This window comes from Temnothorax americanus, unplaced genomic scaffold, assembly GCF_048541705.1.
Source record: "Temnothorax americanus isolate GAGA-0224 unplaced genomic scaffold, ASM4854170v1 Scaffold4, whole genome shotgun sequence".
In the NCBI taxonomy this organism is placed as follows: Eukaryota; Metazoa; Arthropoda; class Insecta; order Hymenoptera; family Formicidae; genus Temnothorax; species Temnothorax americanus.
In genome coordinates this window covers 8,200,494-8,220,000 of record NW_027509547.1, presented here as the reverse complement: position 1 = coordinate 8,220,000, position 19,507 = coordinate 8,200,494, and the positions used below count along the sequence as shown (strand labels likewise).

The 19,507-nt window shown below is 38.0% G+C and overlaps 1 protein-coding gene and 1 long non-coding RNA gene across 8 annotated transcripts in view; one reads left to right on the top strand and one right to left on the bottom strand.

Moving 5' to 3' along the window:
• LOC143902619 (protein abrupt) overlaps positions 1-19,507 on the bottom strand; it is a 90,916-nt gene that overhangs the window by 843 nt on the left and 70,566 nt on the right. For 3 of the 7 annotated variants that reach the window (XM_077415689.1, XM_077415688.1, XM_077415690.1), the window contains one exon: positions 1-5,827. This exon is cut by the window's left edge and continues 843 nt beyond it. In XM_077415689.1, the coding sequence (XP_077271815.1) occupies positions 4,842-5,827 (986 nt within the window). In that variant the 3' untranslated portion in view covers positions 1-4,841. Of the gene's footprint in view, positions 5,828-6,281; positions 10,879-19,507 lie in introns of those variants that run through there. The other 4 variants (XM_077415693.1, XM_077415695.1, XM_077415692.1 and 1 more) reach the window with 4 other exon arrangements.
• LOC143902623 (uncharacterized) overlaps positions 1-19,507 on the top strand; it is a 143,790-nt gene that overhangs the window by 81,346 nt on the left and 42,937 nt on the right. The window lies entirely within an intron of this gene.

Below are 19,507 nucleotides of genomic sequence, written 5' to 3'. Positions count from 1 at the left end.
GGTGCGACAATCTTCCGTCGATTTCACCATGTACCTTCAAAATAAACTTTTGCTAATAGCATACTTATCCCTTAGGATTTCTATCCATGCTGGATTAAGTTTATTATTAGCAATAGCCCAATTAGGCCAATTTGAGCAGGTTTCAGGCATCCAGCATTAATATATAAATAGGCATTAATTCTTGAATCTGACGCGATTATCTTTTCTATACAACAACAAACATCTGTTTCGTCAAATGTTAAAAAATAATAAAAACATTGAAAGATTAAAGCTGAAATTTTCATTTTCCAATAGCTACTTCTTCAATATAAAATGGAAAACCAAGTTAACTAGTCGATAACTAGTCGAGAACGTCATCATCTATTCTAGATAACGGATTGGAATCTGTGAAAATATTTATTTTTTCGTATAGTTTACACGAAACCTGGTACATCCGTCTTTTTTCCTATAATAACATTATTTTCTCGGATTTGGAGACTTTATATCGAATTGATAATAGCTATCACTGTAAGGAATCGTGTTCTAAAATCAATGAAAATCACGATACATGTCACCGTTGAGACTCGGCGTAGAATTCATACATCGGACATGCCGATTCATCTCTCGCTCTAAGGGAAGAAGTGACAAAGACAAATGCAACATCTTCTATTCTCCTGGACTCTCGGGATACTTTTTATATCAGAATCGTCTATAATCGTTTCCCGCAATATTCGTATAGTTTTAGCATAATAAAGTACTCTTGAATTTTTCGTTTCGGCATTTAGTAGAACCCTATAGCTAGAATTCAAATTGAGATACAAAATTTAAGTACGCGCAGTGAGCATGTTTCTAAAACGAAAGTTAATTAGTATGTTGTTATATTAGATTGTAATAGAATCTGTTAACCGCGCTTGATATTGACAATCAATATAGACGAACAGCTAAAAACGGCAATCTCTATACGGATTGACAATATGATCGGAATAACTATCCATATTCTATGAGCTAGTAACCGAACTGTTAATACGCGACTTAAACGCCGGAAAGATCTATAAAAGATCTTTTATATTTTTCTGACATTGATGTATAACCCGCTATCGCGATGGAACTCAAAAACCAAGGCAAGAATATGCATGCTCCTACGGTACCCAACCTTGATCTTTAATAATAAAATCTTTGTAGCTGAAACTATACAGTTTGTAGGGTATTTCTGTAAACCAGCGGTCACGGTATTCTTGTAAAACCAACGCTAATGACAGATTTTGTTAAAAGCAATTTAATTTATAAAACGCGGTAACTCTATTTTTTTCTATGATTCGTTTTAAAACGACTTGATTGTTAAACAACTGCTAGTACTCTTTATAACTTGACTTTTTATACAACATTTTATACAACTTTTTATACAACTTCTATTTGCACCGAGTAACATTTACTTCGCCAATCAATAATTAACCTAATTAAAATTTTAATCGACTATACCGGCAATGATTATAATCGTCGTGACAAATCGTCACCGCGTTTCGACCAAGAATTCTGGTCATTCTAAAATTGCTGTAATTTTAGATGCTTATAATATAAGCGACTTAATCGAATAATTCAATTTATTGTGAAAAATATTACCTCAGCCACGATTATAATCATTGCCAGTATAGTCGATTAAAGTCTTAATTAACTTCTATTTGACTCCTCAATTTTTTATGCTTTTTTAAGTTTATGTCCAATAGCGATACGCGATCGCCGTCAGACATGACAATATTGTTATTTTAATATGGTCAATTTCTTGCGCAGAATTTTATGCTAGAATTTACAGTAATTTTTCATGCAAAAATTCCAAATTGCTTCATGCTTGACTCACGTTACAATCCCCGGCGTTAAAACTTCTCTTTTTGTGAAAAATACACACAGAGATCGATCACCAAGTTTATGTGGTAAGTCACACATTGAGACATGCACCAAGGGCCAAAGATATTCGATGCACAATCGCAGCTCGGTTGATTAAACAATCGACCACAAACACGGCAAAGATTCTATCCTGTAGAGAAAACACCAATTTGTCAACATTTTCGCGCTTGACCCGCGCCACGCTGCTACATATTGCTATTCTCTTTCCTTCTTTATACGCATATATAAAGAATACACATATACGCGTGTGTATTCCTATTATTATCATATACGTAGAATCTATTATATGTTGTCAATGAAATGAACTTATGAATTATATATATTAGTAGGAACAATTTCACGACATACCGTGTCGTGCGCGTTTAGCGGCGAATCATCCGGTAAATTAACTTTTCCCTACGCCTCGCGATAATAGAAAAGTTTCTGTCTCGCGCTAAGAACATTACGTGCGCGCAAGCAACGAATGATCAAATATTCGTCGCGTTGTTCGAGACGCCGTGCGTTAAAACGCAATTCACGTTTAAACGTAGCAGTCTCTCGTCGCGAGATCGCGGAATAAGTTTAATCGCCATACTCCGTTATTAATTGGTGCAATTATACAATCTCGAAAACCGCGCCGATTTTATTCCTAACATTTTATTCCTGACATATGATAACTATCGTATTTTCCCCCCTATCAACAACAATCAATATTCTGAACTTAAATCACTACTTAACTTACGTCATGGCAAGCCTAAAATACTTGTCCCAAAAGGGATGCATGCAAGAGGAGATAATAGGATGAAAGGGTAAGGCCAAAGACAAACTAAAGTGGGATTATCATTCCGTATTGAATTTTTCCCTTGCCTTTTTAAATTCCTTAAAAAACAGGAGACAAGCAGCAAATCGCCAATCGCCGTATTTAGTGAAAATCAATCGCATTAAGTTAAATATTAAGTCAATCGACGCACGTAGTCGACGTCAAAATGAGGTACTCTTTCAGTAATTCTCTGGATTCATCTGATATTGAATATTCAATAAAAAATTAGCTCAAGAAAACAAATGCTCTTTGAATCCAAAGAATTCATTAAATATCAAATGTGTTGCGAGATGTTTGCGCGTGTGTATAATCGAATTAAGGCTTTATTCACTACTGATGTGGTAACGGTTTAATTGTGCTCCAGTCTCGCTCCGTTCAAATCATCTTTTAGTTTACGTAAATATAATAATTGTGTTTCAGCTTCTTCAAAATAACGTTACTTGTCCGTTTGATAAATTATATAATTAGTATTAAAAATATATATTGTTATTTAATACCTAATATATCTTTAAATATGTCAGGTATTAAAACAGTATTTCTTAATTAAATTGCAAAAATTATTAGTTGTACACGGTTTTTGCAGAATTCCCCAATTTTTCTTAGAGGATTGTTACTTGTTTTAAAAAATGCATTTTCTTTTTGTAACAAACTGCAATTCAAATAAATAGGCATTTTTTGAAAAGTAGATGCACTTTATAACTACTTATTTGAGCACTTTAACGGATCACGTAGGTAATTATATTATCGTAAAGTTAAAGAAAAATATGGTACTGTTCTGACAAAATATTCATCTCGAAAAGTCAATGATATTATATTATCGAAACTTGAACAAACTGATGATGTGAACAATTGTATTTAAGTTTCACCGAAGAATATTTAATTGGAGCAAGACTGAAATATAATTATTACCGTAATTATATCGTGAATAAAGTCTATAATGGTTCTCAGTGCGCTCGCAACCGCTTGTGGATATTTACGATCCACACCAATATTTTTTATTCTTTGCGAGCAGAAACAGTTGTAAGTGCATTAAACATTATTAACACATGGACACCACGTTTCACGAAGCATTCATATACAAATGACTTTGTTTTCGAGAAGGCCATTTAAATAAATCATTTAAATAAAAAATAACATAAAATTGTCGTGAAAAGTCTTGTCGTCCAATAATGGTTTTTTGTTTTATAGCAAAAAAATAAATTATGAAAAAAATATTTGACTTTCTGCAGAATTTTTCATGAAACTGAGTGCCATTCATATGTATGATTAACGTATAATTCATATATCAATGTGTTAATCTGGCGCATCTAATAAATACGGCATGACATTATATCGCTACGCGCGTTACTCAAATAAAAAAATTTTTTAATAGCTAAATGTCGTTTGCGTGTCTAATATTTCTATAAATCCAAGTGATATATCTAACCGTGTATTGAACATTCATAATAATGATAATATAATAACAAATATCGTTAATTAGCACTTCAAATTTTTAAGTCGCTTAAACTTTTGAAATAAACAGCAAAATTGCCTTCCCTAATCATCATGTTCAATATCTCGAGACTTGCAGCAATCGTCAAACCTTGTGATCATTGTTATTCTGCGATCCAACGGCGTACTTCATCTTCTCTTCATCTACTGAGATTCGACTTAGTCTGTTCTATCATCTATTATGTGCACTGAGGTAGATGGATGGAATATTTGTGGCATATATGTAAGTGCTCCTTCGCGTATATGTGTATGTATATGTGTGCGCGCGCGTATATGTGTTTGCATATGTACACGGTTTTGCACATATACATATGAGAGCTTACTTGTCGTAATGGCAATTAAGTGACTCTAGTCCAACAAGCAAGCTTGTCCACGCATAGTTTGTATATGGTCGGCCTATAGTCTCTAAAATATTTCAGAGACTTTTTAACTCTCTGAACATGTCTGACATCCAATAGACTTCACAAACCATTCCGCGCAACAATAGCACGCAATAAGAAACAAGAATCATCGGTCGATTTCTCGGATGGACGATCTGGCACATATTACCTCCTCTTTCTTCATTAACCATAAATTGTCGTCAATTTATGTTGCCGTAGATCATCTCGAAGAATTATCAGTAACTTCGATGATGCCTTTTGTAATCGTTAGCTATTCTAAGAGGGAAGAGCTAATCTTTTTTTACTTCTGACTTTAACATTTCTGACTTTATCACGTCTGGCTCCTCATTCTCGCTAAACTCGTCGTCCTCCGCACCTGACGAATCCACTTCGTCGACAAGTCCACTGTGTCTGCCATATTCCTGTCTGTCCTCGTGGACAACTGCAGTGCCTCGACCTTCGTCTCTGCCGATCATAGGATAATCCTCCAAGCTACGACCGCCGTGCTTTTCAATACTCATACGCAACTTAGCTGCTGCGGCGGCCGCATGCTCTGGATTAAGTCCTATCGTCGATAGACCAGAGCTCTCTGCAATAAGCTGCAAATAGGTGTCCAAGAGGGGCGAGTGTCCAACAATCGCACTGGTATTGTGGCCCGGATGATGGCTGCCGTGTGGGAGCAGTGGTGCCATGTTGAGGTCGCCATTACCATGCATAGAATCCAGGGACTTGACAGCGAGCGCCGAATTCTTGCTATTGGTGCTACTATTGCTGTTCCCGCTTACCTTAGTAATGACGGTGTTCGAAATTGGCGAACTGTACCTAAGACTAAGGGGCACGGTAAGATCTTCCGGATCATCACCGCCGCAGCTGTCAGCTTCGGACGCGCCTGCACGAGGTGGTTCCAACCTCATGTCACTTCTTCGAGACGCTGTTGGACTGGCCCGTGCGCGGAGTTCAGCCGGACTCACCTTGACTCCTGCCTTGGCCAAAAGACGGGACGCCAACTCGGGATCGAATTTACTGGGCATCGGCATAACTGGAAGGTCTTTCGTGCTGATGCCCCGATGTTGTCTCGACATGTGAGAATGTAGGGAATTCCGCGACTTCGCCACTGTGCCGCACAAGACACAGCGGTATCCCGGACAGACTGTGTGTTTGTCTTCCAAATGAGTGCGCAATGTATGTGCTGAACGATACATCTTTCCGCACTTCGGACAAGGCCTAGGATCCGTTGCACGAACCCGAATCATATCCAGACTTCGTCGATTGACTACTGCAAATAAATGACAGACGTGTGAGATGTTTATGTATTTCATTATAGAAGAAAAACTGTTGGATTATTTAACCAATAGGCAATTGATTAACAATGATTTTTCGATAGGGATAATTTTGGTTTGCATCGATATTTTAAATTTTATTCTGCCTTTATCTTTCAGGACAATCAATTAATATAAAATTACTTTTGTAAATAATTAAAATAAAAAATTGTATTTTCTATAAAATTTCCTATAAAATATTATGTTATTGAGTTGAGAAAAATAAAAAGAAAAATGGAAAACCGCAGATAAAACAAAAAAGTTCTAATTATATAAAAATATCAAGATGATACGATAAGGGAGAGTTATGTAAAATTAACTATTTGCCTTCTAAAATAGATTACACGATTGTCGTGTAATCAATAATGTTATAAGAATTCACAAGAAATTGTGGAAATATAACACTCTGGATTTCTCTGAGTACTTTTTATTGTACAAAGCATTACTTAAATAGTATAGACTTTATTTCGTACGTCTTATGTATATATATATTATATATATAGAAGCTAGTATCTGCTAAAATAGTATGTACGGTATTCTATACATTATTCATGGTACGAGCTGTCAGCCAGGAAGAGAAGAATCGATAATAAATAATATTTAATGAGAAAGATACTTTGCAGCGTCCGGTTATCTAAACTATGTATCGAGTACGTAATACATTGCGTGAATTTTTGTGCAAATTTCATCTTAGAAACGATCATAATTAGTTGCCGTATTCTATTTTCCTTCGAGATCCGCAACCGACAACTCGTACGCGTTCACAGAAATATATATAAATATACTTCCTCGTGTTTATTCGCGGCGTATTCTAGTATGCGCGGTCTCGAAACGTAACGTCTTTTGGGGCACTCTTGACCTAAGGAATACTGATGAAACGTAAGACGTAGAAAAATAAGGCTAGGCATTGTCAAGCGACCGTACCTCTGGTCGACGTATTCTCTCACGATCCATTCACTCATACAGATCTGCAATTTTGCGTATGCGCGCTAGCATCTCTCTCACACGTCGCGTCGCAAGTTTGCGATCGCTAGAGCAAACGGATCTTTAGAGACGATCGCACTCAGCATCGTTGCGGTCTTCAGCTCGTGCGCTCGTCTCTCTTTCTCTTTCTCTCTCTCCCTCTCTCTCTCTCTGTTCAGTTTCTACACTCTTAAGACTACGTTATTTAACATAAGGCTGGCTTACTCAGCTTAGAGGAACATTGTTTTCTCTCTTAGATACGTAATCTAAATTATATCGATGTCCGGCGTACGCCGGATGTCGCAGTGTGTAAGTGCATCGCTTCATTCTCTACGGCGTGATCTACGCTTCAGGCTCTACAGGAAATACTGTTTCGTACATATTATACAAAATCAACTCTATGCATATCTCTTTATGTATACATATATATATGCTCAATATATAATAGCTTTTCATATATATATTTATAGATTCTCTCCTTTGTCGATATAATCTCTCGCATATGTACAGTGTGCGCTTTTCAGGAATAAACTTCACGGTGGGTGCGTGTGTGTTAGTTACGAAATAAAGCACTAAAGTTCGATTTTTAACTTTGCGCATTTCCCATCACGCCGGGACACATGTTGGATTTTCTCCCAGCTAATTCGCATGTTCTTATCAACGCGTTTATCAATTTCGTTCGCGTCTCTCGATATTTCAATATTTGCAGAATATAAAGAACCCAACTTCCGTCGACCAGACTCTCTTCCAACATTTATGATGTAAAATAGTCTACGCGGCGATAACAAGCTCGATTTGACGTTAATTTGATATTTATTCTTATTATGGAAATGTTAAATAAGCAAACCTAAAGTTTATATTGTACAGGGAATGATTGTCAATTGATATCTAAATGCAGATTTCATTAAATACGTTATTTTTTCTCATACATAATTATTAATATAATTATTAATGTAATTATTAATAATATATTAACAATTAATTTATTAAGATATTAAATATCGTATGAGTTATAATCTTTGCAATATTGGATTAATTAAATTTGAACCTATATTAGATTATCTCTTCTGCTAGAATAATATCAACAGCAATTTTCAACTAAAGTCTGCCGTAATCTATTAAATTATTACTCATTATCGCCGCATAGTTGTCTCACACAAAGAATTGCAGGGCCACACCGGAAAACAAAAAGCAAAGTTTCTTTGGCAAAATATTTCTGGGAAAGATCGAAGTTATGACACACGATCAGAGTTCTACTGATCCTCGCTTGTTCATCAGACGTAGGTCCACCTCAAGGTTTTAATCTGATCCCACTGCACTGGATGCTTCAGTCGCATATGGTTTCTGACACTGTTAGGATGGGAGAAGGTTTTGGCGCAGGAAGTAACGGGACAGGTGGGTGAATCTCTTGGATAATGATGGTCCAAGTGCGCCCTCATGGCGCTGATATCTTGTAATATCCTGCAGCAGAGGGGACACCTGTAACCGTGCTGCCGATGGTGCTCCCGCAATAATCTCTGTTGTCTGAAGTCCGGCTGGCCACGTTGGTATTTGCTAGGCGTCGTGGTGGCCGTGGTGGAAGATTGGTTAACTGATGTGTCGTCTTCCAGTTGCGCCTGATGACGGTGGTGAGGAGGAGGGACGGATAGTGAATGATGATGGCGATGCCGATGATGTTGCTGGTGATGGCTGTGGTGGTGGTGGTAAGCCGCGCCCTCTGCCTCATCAAGCCCGTGATCTGCAACCACCACCACACCAACGTTACCACCAGCCACCACCACCATAATCCCACCCCGAGCTAAACGCGGATAATGCTACGCGCCCAACCTCGACCCAACGGTGTTCAACATCTAGGGGTATTTCCCGCAGCGGTTACTATTATATCGTGCTCTTACTATTTTTGGAATCAACCGATTGCTAATTGTTATTGGTACGGGTGACCATCAGCGTAAGGTGTCTATTAATACGAATATATAGTGATAATTTTATTATAAAATGCTTTTAAAAAATATTTAATATCACTTCAGTACGAGAAACAGAAATAATAATTACTTCGTTACAAATTATTATTTCATTACTGTTTCAAAAAAAATTAATATAAATTTCAATTATATTAATTCGTTTTCAAATTCGTATATTATTTTTGATATTTGTGATATTAATTATCACTATGTATTCGAATAATTTCACATATTGTAAGATAATCTCCAAAAGTTCAGTATGAAAATTGCATTACGCCATGAAAATACTTGAGAAATCTCTCATTACTTTCGGTATATTACCGAGACATTCATAACAAATAGATACACGTCACATAATTTGAGATTGACAGATGTTGACATATAATAACTAGGATATTTAGATTCTAATGAACTCGATCCAAATCAAATTCTACAAAACAAAAAAAATGCGACATTGTTAAGATTTTTTTTACTGGATAACTGCCCTTTACTTCAATGTGGTTGGAAGGAGTCTGGCATCGTGCAAGAGAATGTGGACAATTAACATTGCCATTTAATCATGTTCTTTAAATGGGGGAAAATGGGAATATTAATATAAATTGAATGATTTTTTACTACAAATAGCTGGATTTTCGGCGAAAGGTGACGGAGGTGTTCGAGGTTCTAAATTCGCAAACATGCTAATCGAGTATGCCAAGTTCTTCAAAAATCTCCTATCACGTTAATTATAATTATGCGTTCGTATAATTGTTAAGATCATGTTTTCGGTCAGTGTTTGTATACACTCACAGTCAGTATACTTCAGTTTCGTATACATTAAGTTTGATGTATGATTTTAGGCGCAACCAGGCGCAACGTCAAAACGATCGATGATTTTGCCATATAAATCTCACTGTCTTGACATAACGCTGTCATTTTCGCGTTATATTTATATTTTATCTGCCGCATTATAAGAACTATTCAAACTACTAGTTTGATAACTGCATTAATTCATTTGTCGCGGTCGGAAATAATCGTATGCATCAAATAGGCTAAAGCCTTCGCCCTGTTTCTATTCTATTATTAATATCTTGTTTCAGTCAATTTTGTAAAAGTATTGTTAGAATTACAATGTTATCAATACTGAATCTCGATGTGACGTATCAAATATCGAGATAAATGAGATGATGCTAATGAATAATATGAATAATGAATATATTATACCGAGTAGATTGTAAAATCATATATTTTATGCATAATAGGGATAGGACAGAAATGACATAAAATTTCAGATAATAAAACAGATAACATTGTATAGAAAAAAATTTGACTAAAACCCTTTTGTGGTATACATATAGAAACTACTGTGTAAAATGTAATATCAATCACCATCTCTCATTAATGCCCGAAAAATCGTATTCAGATAATACCTACTGCTTTATCATTGCTGCTTATAAAACCTACAATGGCTACAGTGTTCTATCACGAACGAGAGGCCCTAAACGGATTAAACAAATTTCAGACGGGCAACTAGCACAACGGCGACGATTGCAGTTGCGGCAGTGACGGGAATCCCCGTTACGATTTTCCAACTGTCCTATGAAGCGGGTAGCAACCCTCTCGTTTCGAATCGCGCGACATTGACTAAAGCTTTTCGACAAGCAGCGAGGATTTGATTGCATTTGTACGCGTTTCTAAGCGGCCGTCGACGATGGGCGATGACGTTGAACGTACTCATGGCAACGAGGACGAAGACGGTGACTGATGCTGTTGCTGTTGTTGGGTAACGGAATTGTTACTAGGTCTCTGATGGATGCCGTGCGCCTGCAGCTGATGATTGATCAGGTAGTGCTTGGTCTTGCATCGTTTGCCGCATACGTTGCATTGCGGCCACGTTTCCGGCGACGGCCAGTTCGAATGGACGTTTCTCACATGCTGCCGCAGGTTGCTCGGCGACGAGTAGCTACGGCCGCAGTAGCGGCATAGAGGCCTGTCGTCATGGCGCAGTACCGTGTAGATCCTCGCGAAATTCTCCACCGCCTGTGTGGTATCGGTGGCGGCGGCGGCCGCCATCGCGGCCTCCTCCCTCTTCGGCAACGCCGATCCTACAACCAGGACATGCCCGTCAGTTGATACTGTTTCCTTCCTTGCTTTTTCTCGCCAACTCTCCCGTCCCTCCCACGTTTTCTCTCTTTCTCTCTCTATCTCTATCTCTCCTTCTCTCTTTCTCTTTCTCTCTCTCTCTTTCTCTCTTTCTTTCTCTAGCGTTCTCTATGCACGCGCATTCGCACTACCTCTCTCATGCTCTCTATCTCTCTCTCTTTCTCTCTTCTCTTTTTCCCTCTTTCAATGTCTCGATCATGCTTCCTTTCTCTCTATTATACACACAGACTCATACACACAGCATATATACATTGGCACAAGTGTACAGAGGCACACATGTTTAGTTTAAACCTTTCGTTCTTTCTTTCTGTCGCTCTCCCTCTTCGCTTGCTCCGTATCTGAGCACACACGCAGCCAATCACACGTGATTCCTTTCTCTCTCTCTCTCTCTGTCTCTCACTTTCTCTCTCATATTCCGTCTATCTCGCTCACTCTCCCTCTTCCTCATTCACTCTCCGCACCCTCGAGCGCACTTTCGCGCTCGATCTGTCTCTCTCTCTCCACAACAACGATCATGCACACACTCACTTGCTTCTCCTTTCTCTCTCTATTCCTCAGTCTGCTCTAGCGTACACATACTCGCACGCGTACTACTCTCGTACTCTCAGGGCATGCCCGGTTGTAGGATGTTTGGTGTGTTGTTATTGTTGTTGTTGTACTTGATGTTGTCTCTTAGCCAAAATATAATAACGATGGCCCTAGACTAAACGAGTCGCATACGCAAGGCATCTTTGTAATTTGTCGTTCATCTATCTCTTTTAATTTCTCGACCTCACGCTCATGTGGAGACGCGGGTGCCTTCCGGTCGCTAACAATCGAACAAACATCTGGCGTCGTAACGCATTCTCGCAAACCCGGCATTATTTTCGCATTTTCGGAAAATGGCTGTCGCCGCGGGCGCACTTCTTGCGCATCTCACAGATGAAACAGGATATTCAGGGGGTAAATGGAAGATAACCGTACTCGATCTATCGGCAAGCATCGTCATTCGCCTTCGTCTTCGTGCACATCAAGCTCTCGAAAAGAGAGACTGAGTGAGTGAGAGAGTGAGAGAAAGAGAGAAAGAGAGAGAAAGACAGAAAAAAGATGAGAGGGAGAAAGAGACAAACTAACAGAGAAAGAGAGAGAGAAAGAGAGCATAAGGATGAAGCCGAGAGAAATGGAGGACCTGGACGAAAGAGATAAGGAAGAGTAGAAGGGTGGAGTAAGAAGAAGGGAGACAGAGCGAGAGTAAGCGAACTACGTAAGAACCTTCGTATTGATCCACTCTCTACGCCTCGTTACGACTATCTTTCCTACGAATCTCTAAGCATAAGGCCTCTCCCATTTTCGTGCACGTCTCATTACATAAGAGGAAAGGATGTGGTAGATTCACCATATGTGATGAATATTCGGCTCATGCAAAAACCATCCCCACCTACGCTACACCTATCATATTTCGAAGGTTTTTTTTATCATTAATGATTAATGGTTTAATAACGAAGTGACTATATAATATTTTTGCTAGAATAAGCTTTATATATTTTTTTGAAAATTATTGTGAACTTAGAATGATGGAATTTCAGTAAAAAAAAGGGCACCGTTGTCGTAACGAATGAAATTCTGTACCAAAAACACATTTAATTAAAAAAATTAACGGAACATATTTTTCAGCGCGTCAGCAGAAATAAAATTTTTGAGCCAAAATTTGATTAATAATATTTATGTAACTGTGGAGCATCCTATTTTCGAAATTAACTTTTGTCGACTAAACCTATGAACATCGTGCAAAAGAGAATCGCAGTATGTAACTACTTGCTGATTTATGGTGGATGACAAACCAATTTATTAGAGTTACAGAGCTGCTATGTAACGCGAATCGCGGAAAACCGTATTCCACGATGATTTATATATCAATCGGACTACACCAGAATTCGGGTGGAATTAAGGTCATATCGCTTCTATGGCATTAAGCTCGGGTCTTTTCGCTTCCCATTTTCCTCTTTTATCACACGACAGAATGTTCACACAAAGTCCGATTATATTCCGCGGAAATACATGATTAAAAGTACGTAATAATCTCAAAACCATTATTAAATATTTTTATTAAAATATTCGAAACTTAATTATATCTTATATAAATGTTCAATAATTCGATCTAGATTTAAGTTTTAGTCTACAAATTTTGCAATCCCACGAATCATAAATTATAAAACTCACAGGAGTCCGCATTTCTGTTTCAACAAATATCGTTAAATACTCAACTTGGTTATTTGCAAAGTTTCCAATTAGGATCTCGTTAGATTCAAAGTATTTTCATCACATAATTATTTTTTTTTTCAAGCGTAAAATATATTCAGGTAAGATGGTGATCAGTCAGGGAATCTTAAAACTTCAGGTTCGATCGATCAGAGTGAAATATGGTGTACGTGTTCGTCCGATTACAGCCAACCTCCGAGCCGATCGGTCGGAAGAGAATGATGGAAAGACGGCTGTGGGGTGCGGAAAAGAACGATGAGCAGAAAGACAAAATACGGAGGGATAGGCGAGAGAAACGGGAGGAAGAAATTAAAAGACCGGAAAGGAAAGCTAGAGAATGACGAAGAACCGTGAGAATAGAAAAAGATGCTAACAATAAGAGATTTTGAGAAAATAAACGAAGGAACGCGATTTTCTTCGATAAATTCGAAGACGGAATTACCTCTGGAGAAATTGTAAGAAGTTCCACGGGACAGCTGGAGAAATAAGAATTAACTCTTTTCCTCGCTTAACCTGATTTTAAAGCGAGTAAAATAAGAAATAATATTTTAATTTTATTAAGAGAGAGAAGATGTGAATGTACATCTCTAAATTTGCCTAGTTTAATTGCATTAATTTAAAAAATCTTATAAGAAGGCAAAATTGGAATCCATTATTATTATTATTATTAACTTTTATAAAATTAATTGTTCATTAAATATTATAATTATACCAAAGACTTAATTTTGTTTTATTACAAAATAGAATGCCTAAAGTGAATCATAATTTTTCTAATTACTCTATAATAAAATAATAAAAATTATAAAAAAATATTTAAAAAAATTATGAAATATTTAATACGTAATTAAAGTCATAGAAATTTCCTAATGCATTTACAAATAATTCAAAATTTATGCATTCAATATTATATTGAAGACATATTACTTATAACGCATATAATATCAGTAATCCTGACTACTTGTCTAATTATTCTAAGCATTATCAAAGATCATTACTTGAACATCACAATTACTAAACTAGCCAACTGTCACATTGCTTTACAGCTACAAATACTCTATAGCGTCACGAGCATCAGAGAAAACGACTAAAGATGACTGAAGAGAGTCTAAGACCCTTTGCCTAGGAGAGAAAATAAAATAGGGGAAAATGATACGGCGATCGGACGAACGTCAAGATTTTTGCGAAAAACTTCAAGTAAGACGAAGAAACGTAAAGCGCGGGGGGAAAAGGATATCAATGTTGTCAGCAGGAAGGGAGATTCGGTAGCCAGCCAGGATGATTGCGCCAGTCCATTAGCGGCGTCGCTCCGACGAATTGCGCTGCATTAACGAGGACCTGCTTCTCGAGAAGCAGTCAGCACGCTGATTGGCCGAAGGGAGCCCGAAGATCGATGTCTTCGGGTTTCCGGGAAAGTCCTTCCGCGTCTGCCTCGCGTTACCGCAGGGGCGAGCAACTCGAAAACGTCGATCCCCGTTGAGGGTAAAGACGCGGAGATATATAGACAGGGATCGATATGCGGCGGTGCAATTTCTATTCCTGGAAGTACTACCGAAATGAGAAACGAGCCTTGATGTGCTACACCGAAATCCGATTCGATGTTGCGGCGGCAAAGCGCGAAACAACCATCAGCAATTTTCCACAGCGCTTTCGCGCGGAAACTAATCAAGAATGGAATTTAAATCTTGATGCTTTTCGCGTATATGGAACTTTTAGAACTGTAAATTTTATGCAAATTGTTTATATTCCTGCTCTCTCTTTCTAAATTATAAATAAGTTCTTATAAACAGTTTCAAAAATATAATTATTGTTTATTAACCATTTTTCGAGGGAGAGAAAAATCGGTAGCACTCAAAGGAACTTTCTCAAAAATTTCGATATCCACCAATATACACGTTCAGCTTAATGCTTTGCTACCTTCAATAGAACTGTGATCACACCTGGCTTCCGGTGGTAGCTTTGTTAACGATTGGTTACCTCAGCATTCGGCACGATTTAAGGCTTAGGTTTATGACAGGTAGTTTGATATATGGCAGTCGTCGAGCGAGAGGAAAAGAGTCTGAAGGGGTAGAAAAGTTTAATTTAAATAGCCGGCGTAGTTGCCTCTTCCCCTCAACGCAATTTGAGTTTTCTACTCCTTCGGGAATAGGAAAAAAAAAAATATTCTGCGCATTGCGATGAGGTTACTTTTATTTAACTTTCGCCTTTTCGCTCATTTGCTCGCGTGCGAAGCAGGGATGTAAAGGGCGTAGCGTTTCGTATTGCATGAACTACATGGCTCCCGTAATAATTGATCGAGGCATTTAAGTCTCTGACCTTGGCACCCGTATCCGATCTCTTTGCAGTCAAGTTTAATTGGCGTTTAGCCTAATAACATGTATCTTAAGACAAAGTAAAAAAATTTGAATTTTTACATAAATTGTCATTTACATAAATGTCGTTGTTATTAATAGCAGTTTCTAAATCCCCTTAATTTTTCAAATTAATCTATCTATATTCAATCATATATTTGTCAAGTTATTTTTTACGATTGAACTTAATTTTATAATATACTAGATTGATTAATTTAAACGTATTAGTTCAAAATAAAATGTAAGATCAAGATTTGCCTTAATAATAAATTAACCTGATGGTCCGAAGCCCATGTATCGCAGCCTGTAAAGGCTTAATGTAAGATATGCCTTACAATGAGAGAACATTTTAATTATATAAATAAATTCAATCAAATTTTTTTAAAGATGTCACATCTCATGTTTGAGTTTCAAAAGCAACACGAAAAAATAATTTGCCGATGCCCTATAAAGTTGTTCCTGAGAAGAGAAGTTCGTGGGACGAGACAATAAGATGAGTCACTTTTCTAGAATTGAAAAACCGTGTCCTCTGTCGAAAGTTTTTCCCAACTATCGGGATACAACGCATTGTGCGTGTGACGCACGTGTACGAAAAAGTACATTTAAGGAAGTGAAACGGAAGGGAAGCTGTGTGTGTGCTGTATAGTTAAAACGACTTTCGTCCTGACGCGTTGGATTTGTAAAGGGGAGAGTTAGAACGAACCAACCGGATGGCTGGAACCGCCTGGATGAAACTGAGATTGCTTGGCAATGGCGGCAATAACGGAAAATACGGAACTATACAGACATAAAGTGAGAGAAGACAAGATCGGCATAAAGATAGCTGAAGTAAAAACTTATTCCTTCAGCGAGAGATAAGATCTGCTGTTTTGAATTGGACACTTAAAGTTTTAATCACAAAAAATGTCTAATAATTACATTACGTAAAAAAAATTCCTGTATTAAATTTACAAGCTTTCTTCGAATATATGTAAAAGGATATTGTTTTTATACTTCTTAAGATATGGCAAATATTTTAATAACTTCTTTTCGAAGCTTTTCGAAGCTTAATTTAAAAGTAAATGCAGTAAAATGTTTCTACAATTTATGGACACATTTATAAAATAACTAATGGGATCTCGTATTTTTAGAAAGATTATATGTAAAAAAAAAAAGATATATTTAAGACAATAGCAGATCGAAGCAAATACGTGATACGGAATTGCACGGATAAAAGAGGTACGGAGGAAGGGTAAAAAAGAGTATTGGAAGACATTGAAGGGGGTGGATATTGCTGTGCGTGACGCGCGTGTGTCAAGACGTGAGTGCGCGCGTTCCAGGCACATTAGAAAAAAATAAAAGACAGATTGACGTATTTAGAGTGAATTTTGCCTTAGGAGATTGCCAACCACGATTGCGCGAGACAACAGAATCTTGCAAACGCTTCAAAAGAAAATAGAACATACCGAAAAATATATAAAACAAAACGGTTTGTAAAAAATTGATATTAAAACAAAATATAAAACACAGAATGGGAAGGTCTTTAAAGTTCGTAATTCAAGAGAAGTTCTCGGTATTATTTTAAAGCATAAAAAAGCATTCGAAAGAGGCATTAAAAAAACATTATTTATAATATGTGCGCGTTAATAATTTCAGAAGAAGCTACGTATGTCTACAAATGTGTAATGATTATTATCTATATCCCTGTCGAACTCGTAAAAAGAACGATATCGGAGACTCTCAAAGGGAATTATATCTGTATAGCGCGCGTGACATGCGTGCGTTAAGCCGCGGGTGCGTGAAACTCGGACACGTTAAGAAAAAAAGTAGAGGGTGAATTGACGTAGTTGAAATGACTTTGGTCCGCGAAGGGAGCAGCGAAGGGAGAAGACCGAGGGTTAGGGGTAGGCGTTTTGGTGATCGGACGTACCACCGAAGAAGCTTAGGGTGGTTGACAGCGGCGCGGCGGTGGTGGCGGCGGTGGCGACGGCGGCGGCGGTGGTGGTGGTGGTTGAGTGCTGAGGGGTGGGTACCAGGGGCAAGTGAGGGCAGATCAATGCGGACATGTGCGGGAAATTGCACAGGGATCGATCCCAGGACCCTCGGGGGGGAGGGAAGCGCGGCCTCTGTGTTTTTCTCTCTGTCACTCCTTCTCTCGCACCTCCCCTATATACCCTCTCTACCTCCGACTGTTCTGACTCTCATTTCGCTTCTCTCGCCCCTGGCCTCCTCAGCCTGATTTCCTCTCTCTCCCTCTTTCTCCCCGTTCTTTCACGCGGATCTCGCACTTTCGCGAAATGCTTGCTCTTCCGACTGACGGACGTATCGTTTACTGGTATAACAGATGATCTTTTGACAATTGACGATATTTTTTATTTAACATTTATTGAGTAGACGGCCTAAGGATTTGTATTTTACTTGAAATTACGTTTCTGTTTTAAAAAACAGTAAAAATCTATTTATTTTATAAGTATGTTCCAGATATCATTATTTAGCCAAAAAAATTATAAACAATTCTAAAAGATTATATAGTCGTCGATAAGATTAAAATTAATAATTCAAGAAGATTAGATTAATAATGAAAGAAATTTAATTAAAATTATTTTCAAGATCAACATTATAAAGATAAAATTTGAATTTAAAAAAGGAAAAAAAGATAATGAGACGGAGGAGAGTTAAATCGCAGATGTTAATATATAAATAATCGCTATTTCTTACAATTAATTTTAACAAATCCAAGAAATTTCTAATCTAAGATTCTTTTTTAATATTGATAAGTAAAATTTGTAATAAGTAAAATAAATCTTTACTTTCATATCTTTGAAAAAAATTGGTCTTTCCACTTCTACGAAATTATCCCTACTTTTAAAGGTCGGAGAACTGACATGCCGAAAGTAACAATAAATTTCACAGACTGCAAATTCACAAAAAAGAGAAACTCATTAATCTATTTAGCATAAATGTACAGATTCTCGTTCGTAAGAAGTTTTTTTGTAACAAAGAAATAAATAACGAAACAGCGGGAAAAAATCCGCCCAAGGGAAGAAAAGAATAATAACTTATATTAGAAAGAGCTTAAGGTAAAAAATACACAATTGAATAACTATAATGGCGTTCAAAAAAAAAAAAAACAGAAAATTGTGCAATGCTTTGTACCAAAGGAAATGTCGTTCGTCACGGTCATGAATCATAAATACTATAAAGTACAAAAGTAAAGTAATTTGTCATCCGTGAGTTTCTTAGAATGGTGTCCATTGCAAGGATAAGTAAAAACCTTTTGCTGCCATGACAATTGTTCAGGCAGGTACATTCTAGCGTTTCTCCCCGTAAACTTCCGTCGCAATCGGTCTTAATCGAAGTCTTAGTGCCGTACGTTTCTCACGGATGCAGCATCCGTGCGGCTTCGCCGTGAAGATTGATTAAACCCCGCTGCCGCAGCCGCACCGCCGCGCCGCCCACGCGAGGTATATTAAAGACGTGACCCGACATAAAGGATCCTCTAGTCCTCGGTTCCTATCTATCTCTCTCTCCCACCCGCTTTTCTTCTATGACCACATTGATTTTCCACAGTACTCCACCCTTAGTCCACATCACTCTATCCCTCCCTCCGTCCGCTAACTTTCCCTCCGCAAACTCTCCTCCGAGAAAGAGAGAGAGAGAGAATGCGTACCCCAAGCGGGGGTATATAGACAAGTATACCGCCGCGCCGCGTTCGGGCATCCGCGCCTTCTTCCTCGGCGTCTTCTTATCGACACCCGACGTCGCATGCTGTGGAGGCCGTGTAGTCGCTGTTTACTCGCGAGTAATCCGGAAACGAGAGTTCGGCGGCCGAGCGCTCGAAACCTTTGCAAGTTTGATTGAATCTCGGCAGCAAGAGCGCCGCCGGCATCATAAAATGGACAAGTTGCTAGCTCTTTCGGAGTTGGTTCTTCACGGTTCCCGTTTTTTGTTTTCCCCACGAAAGTTGGCGGATGTCAGGAACAGAGCCGTTTTAGTCGGCACAATC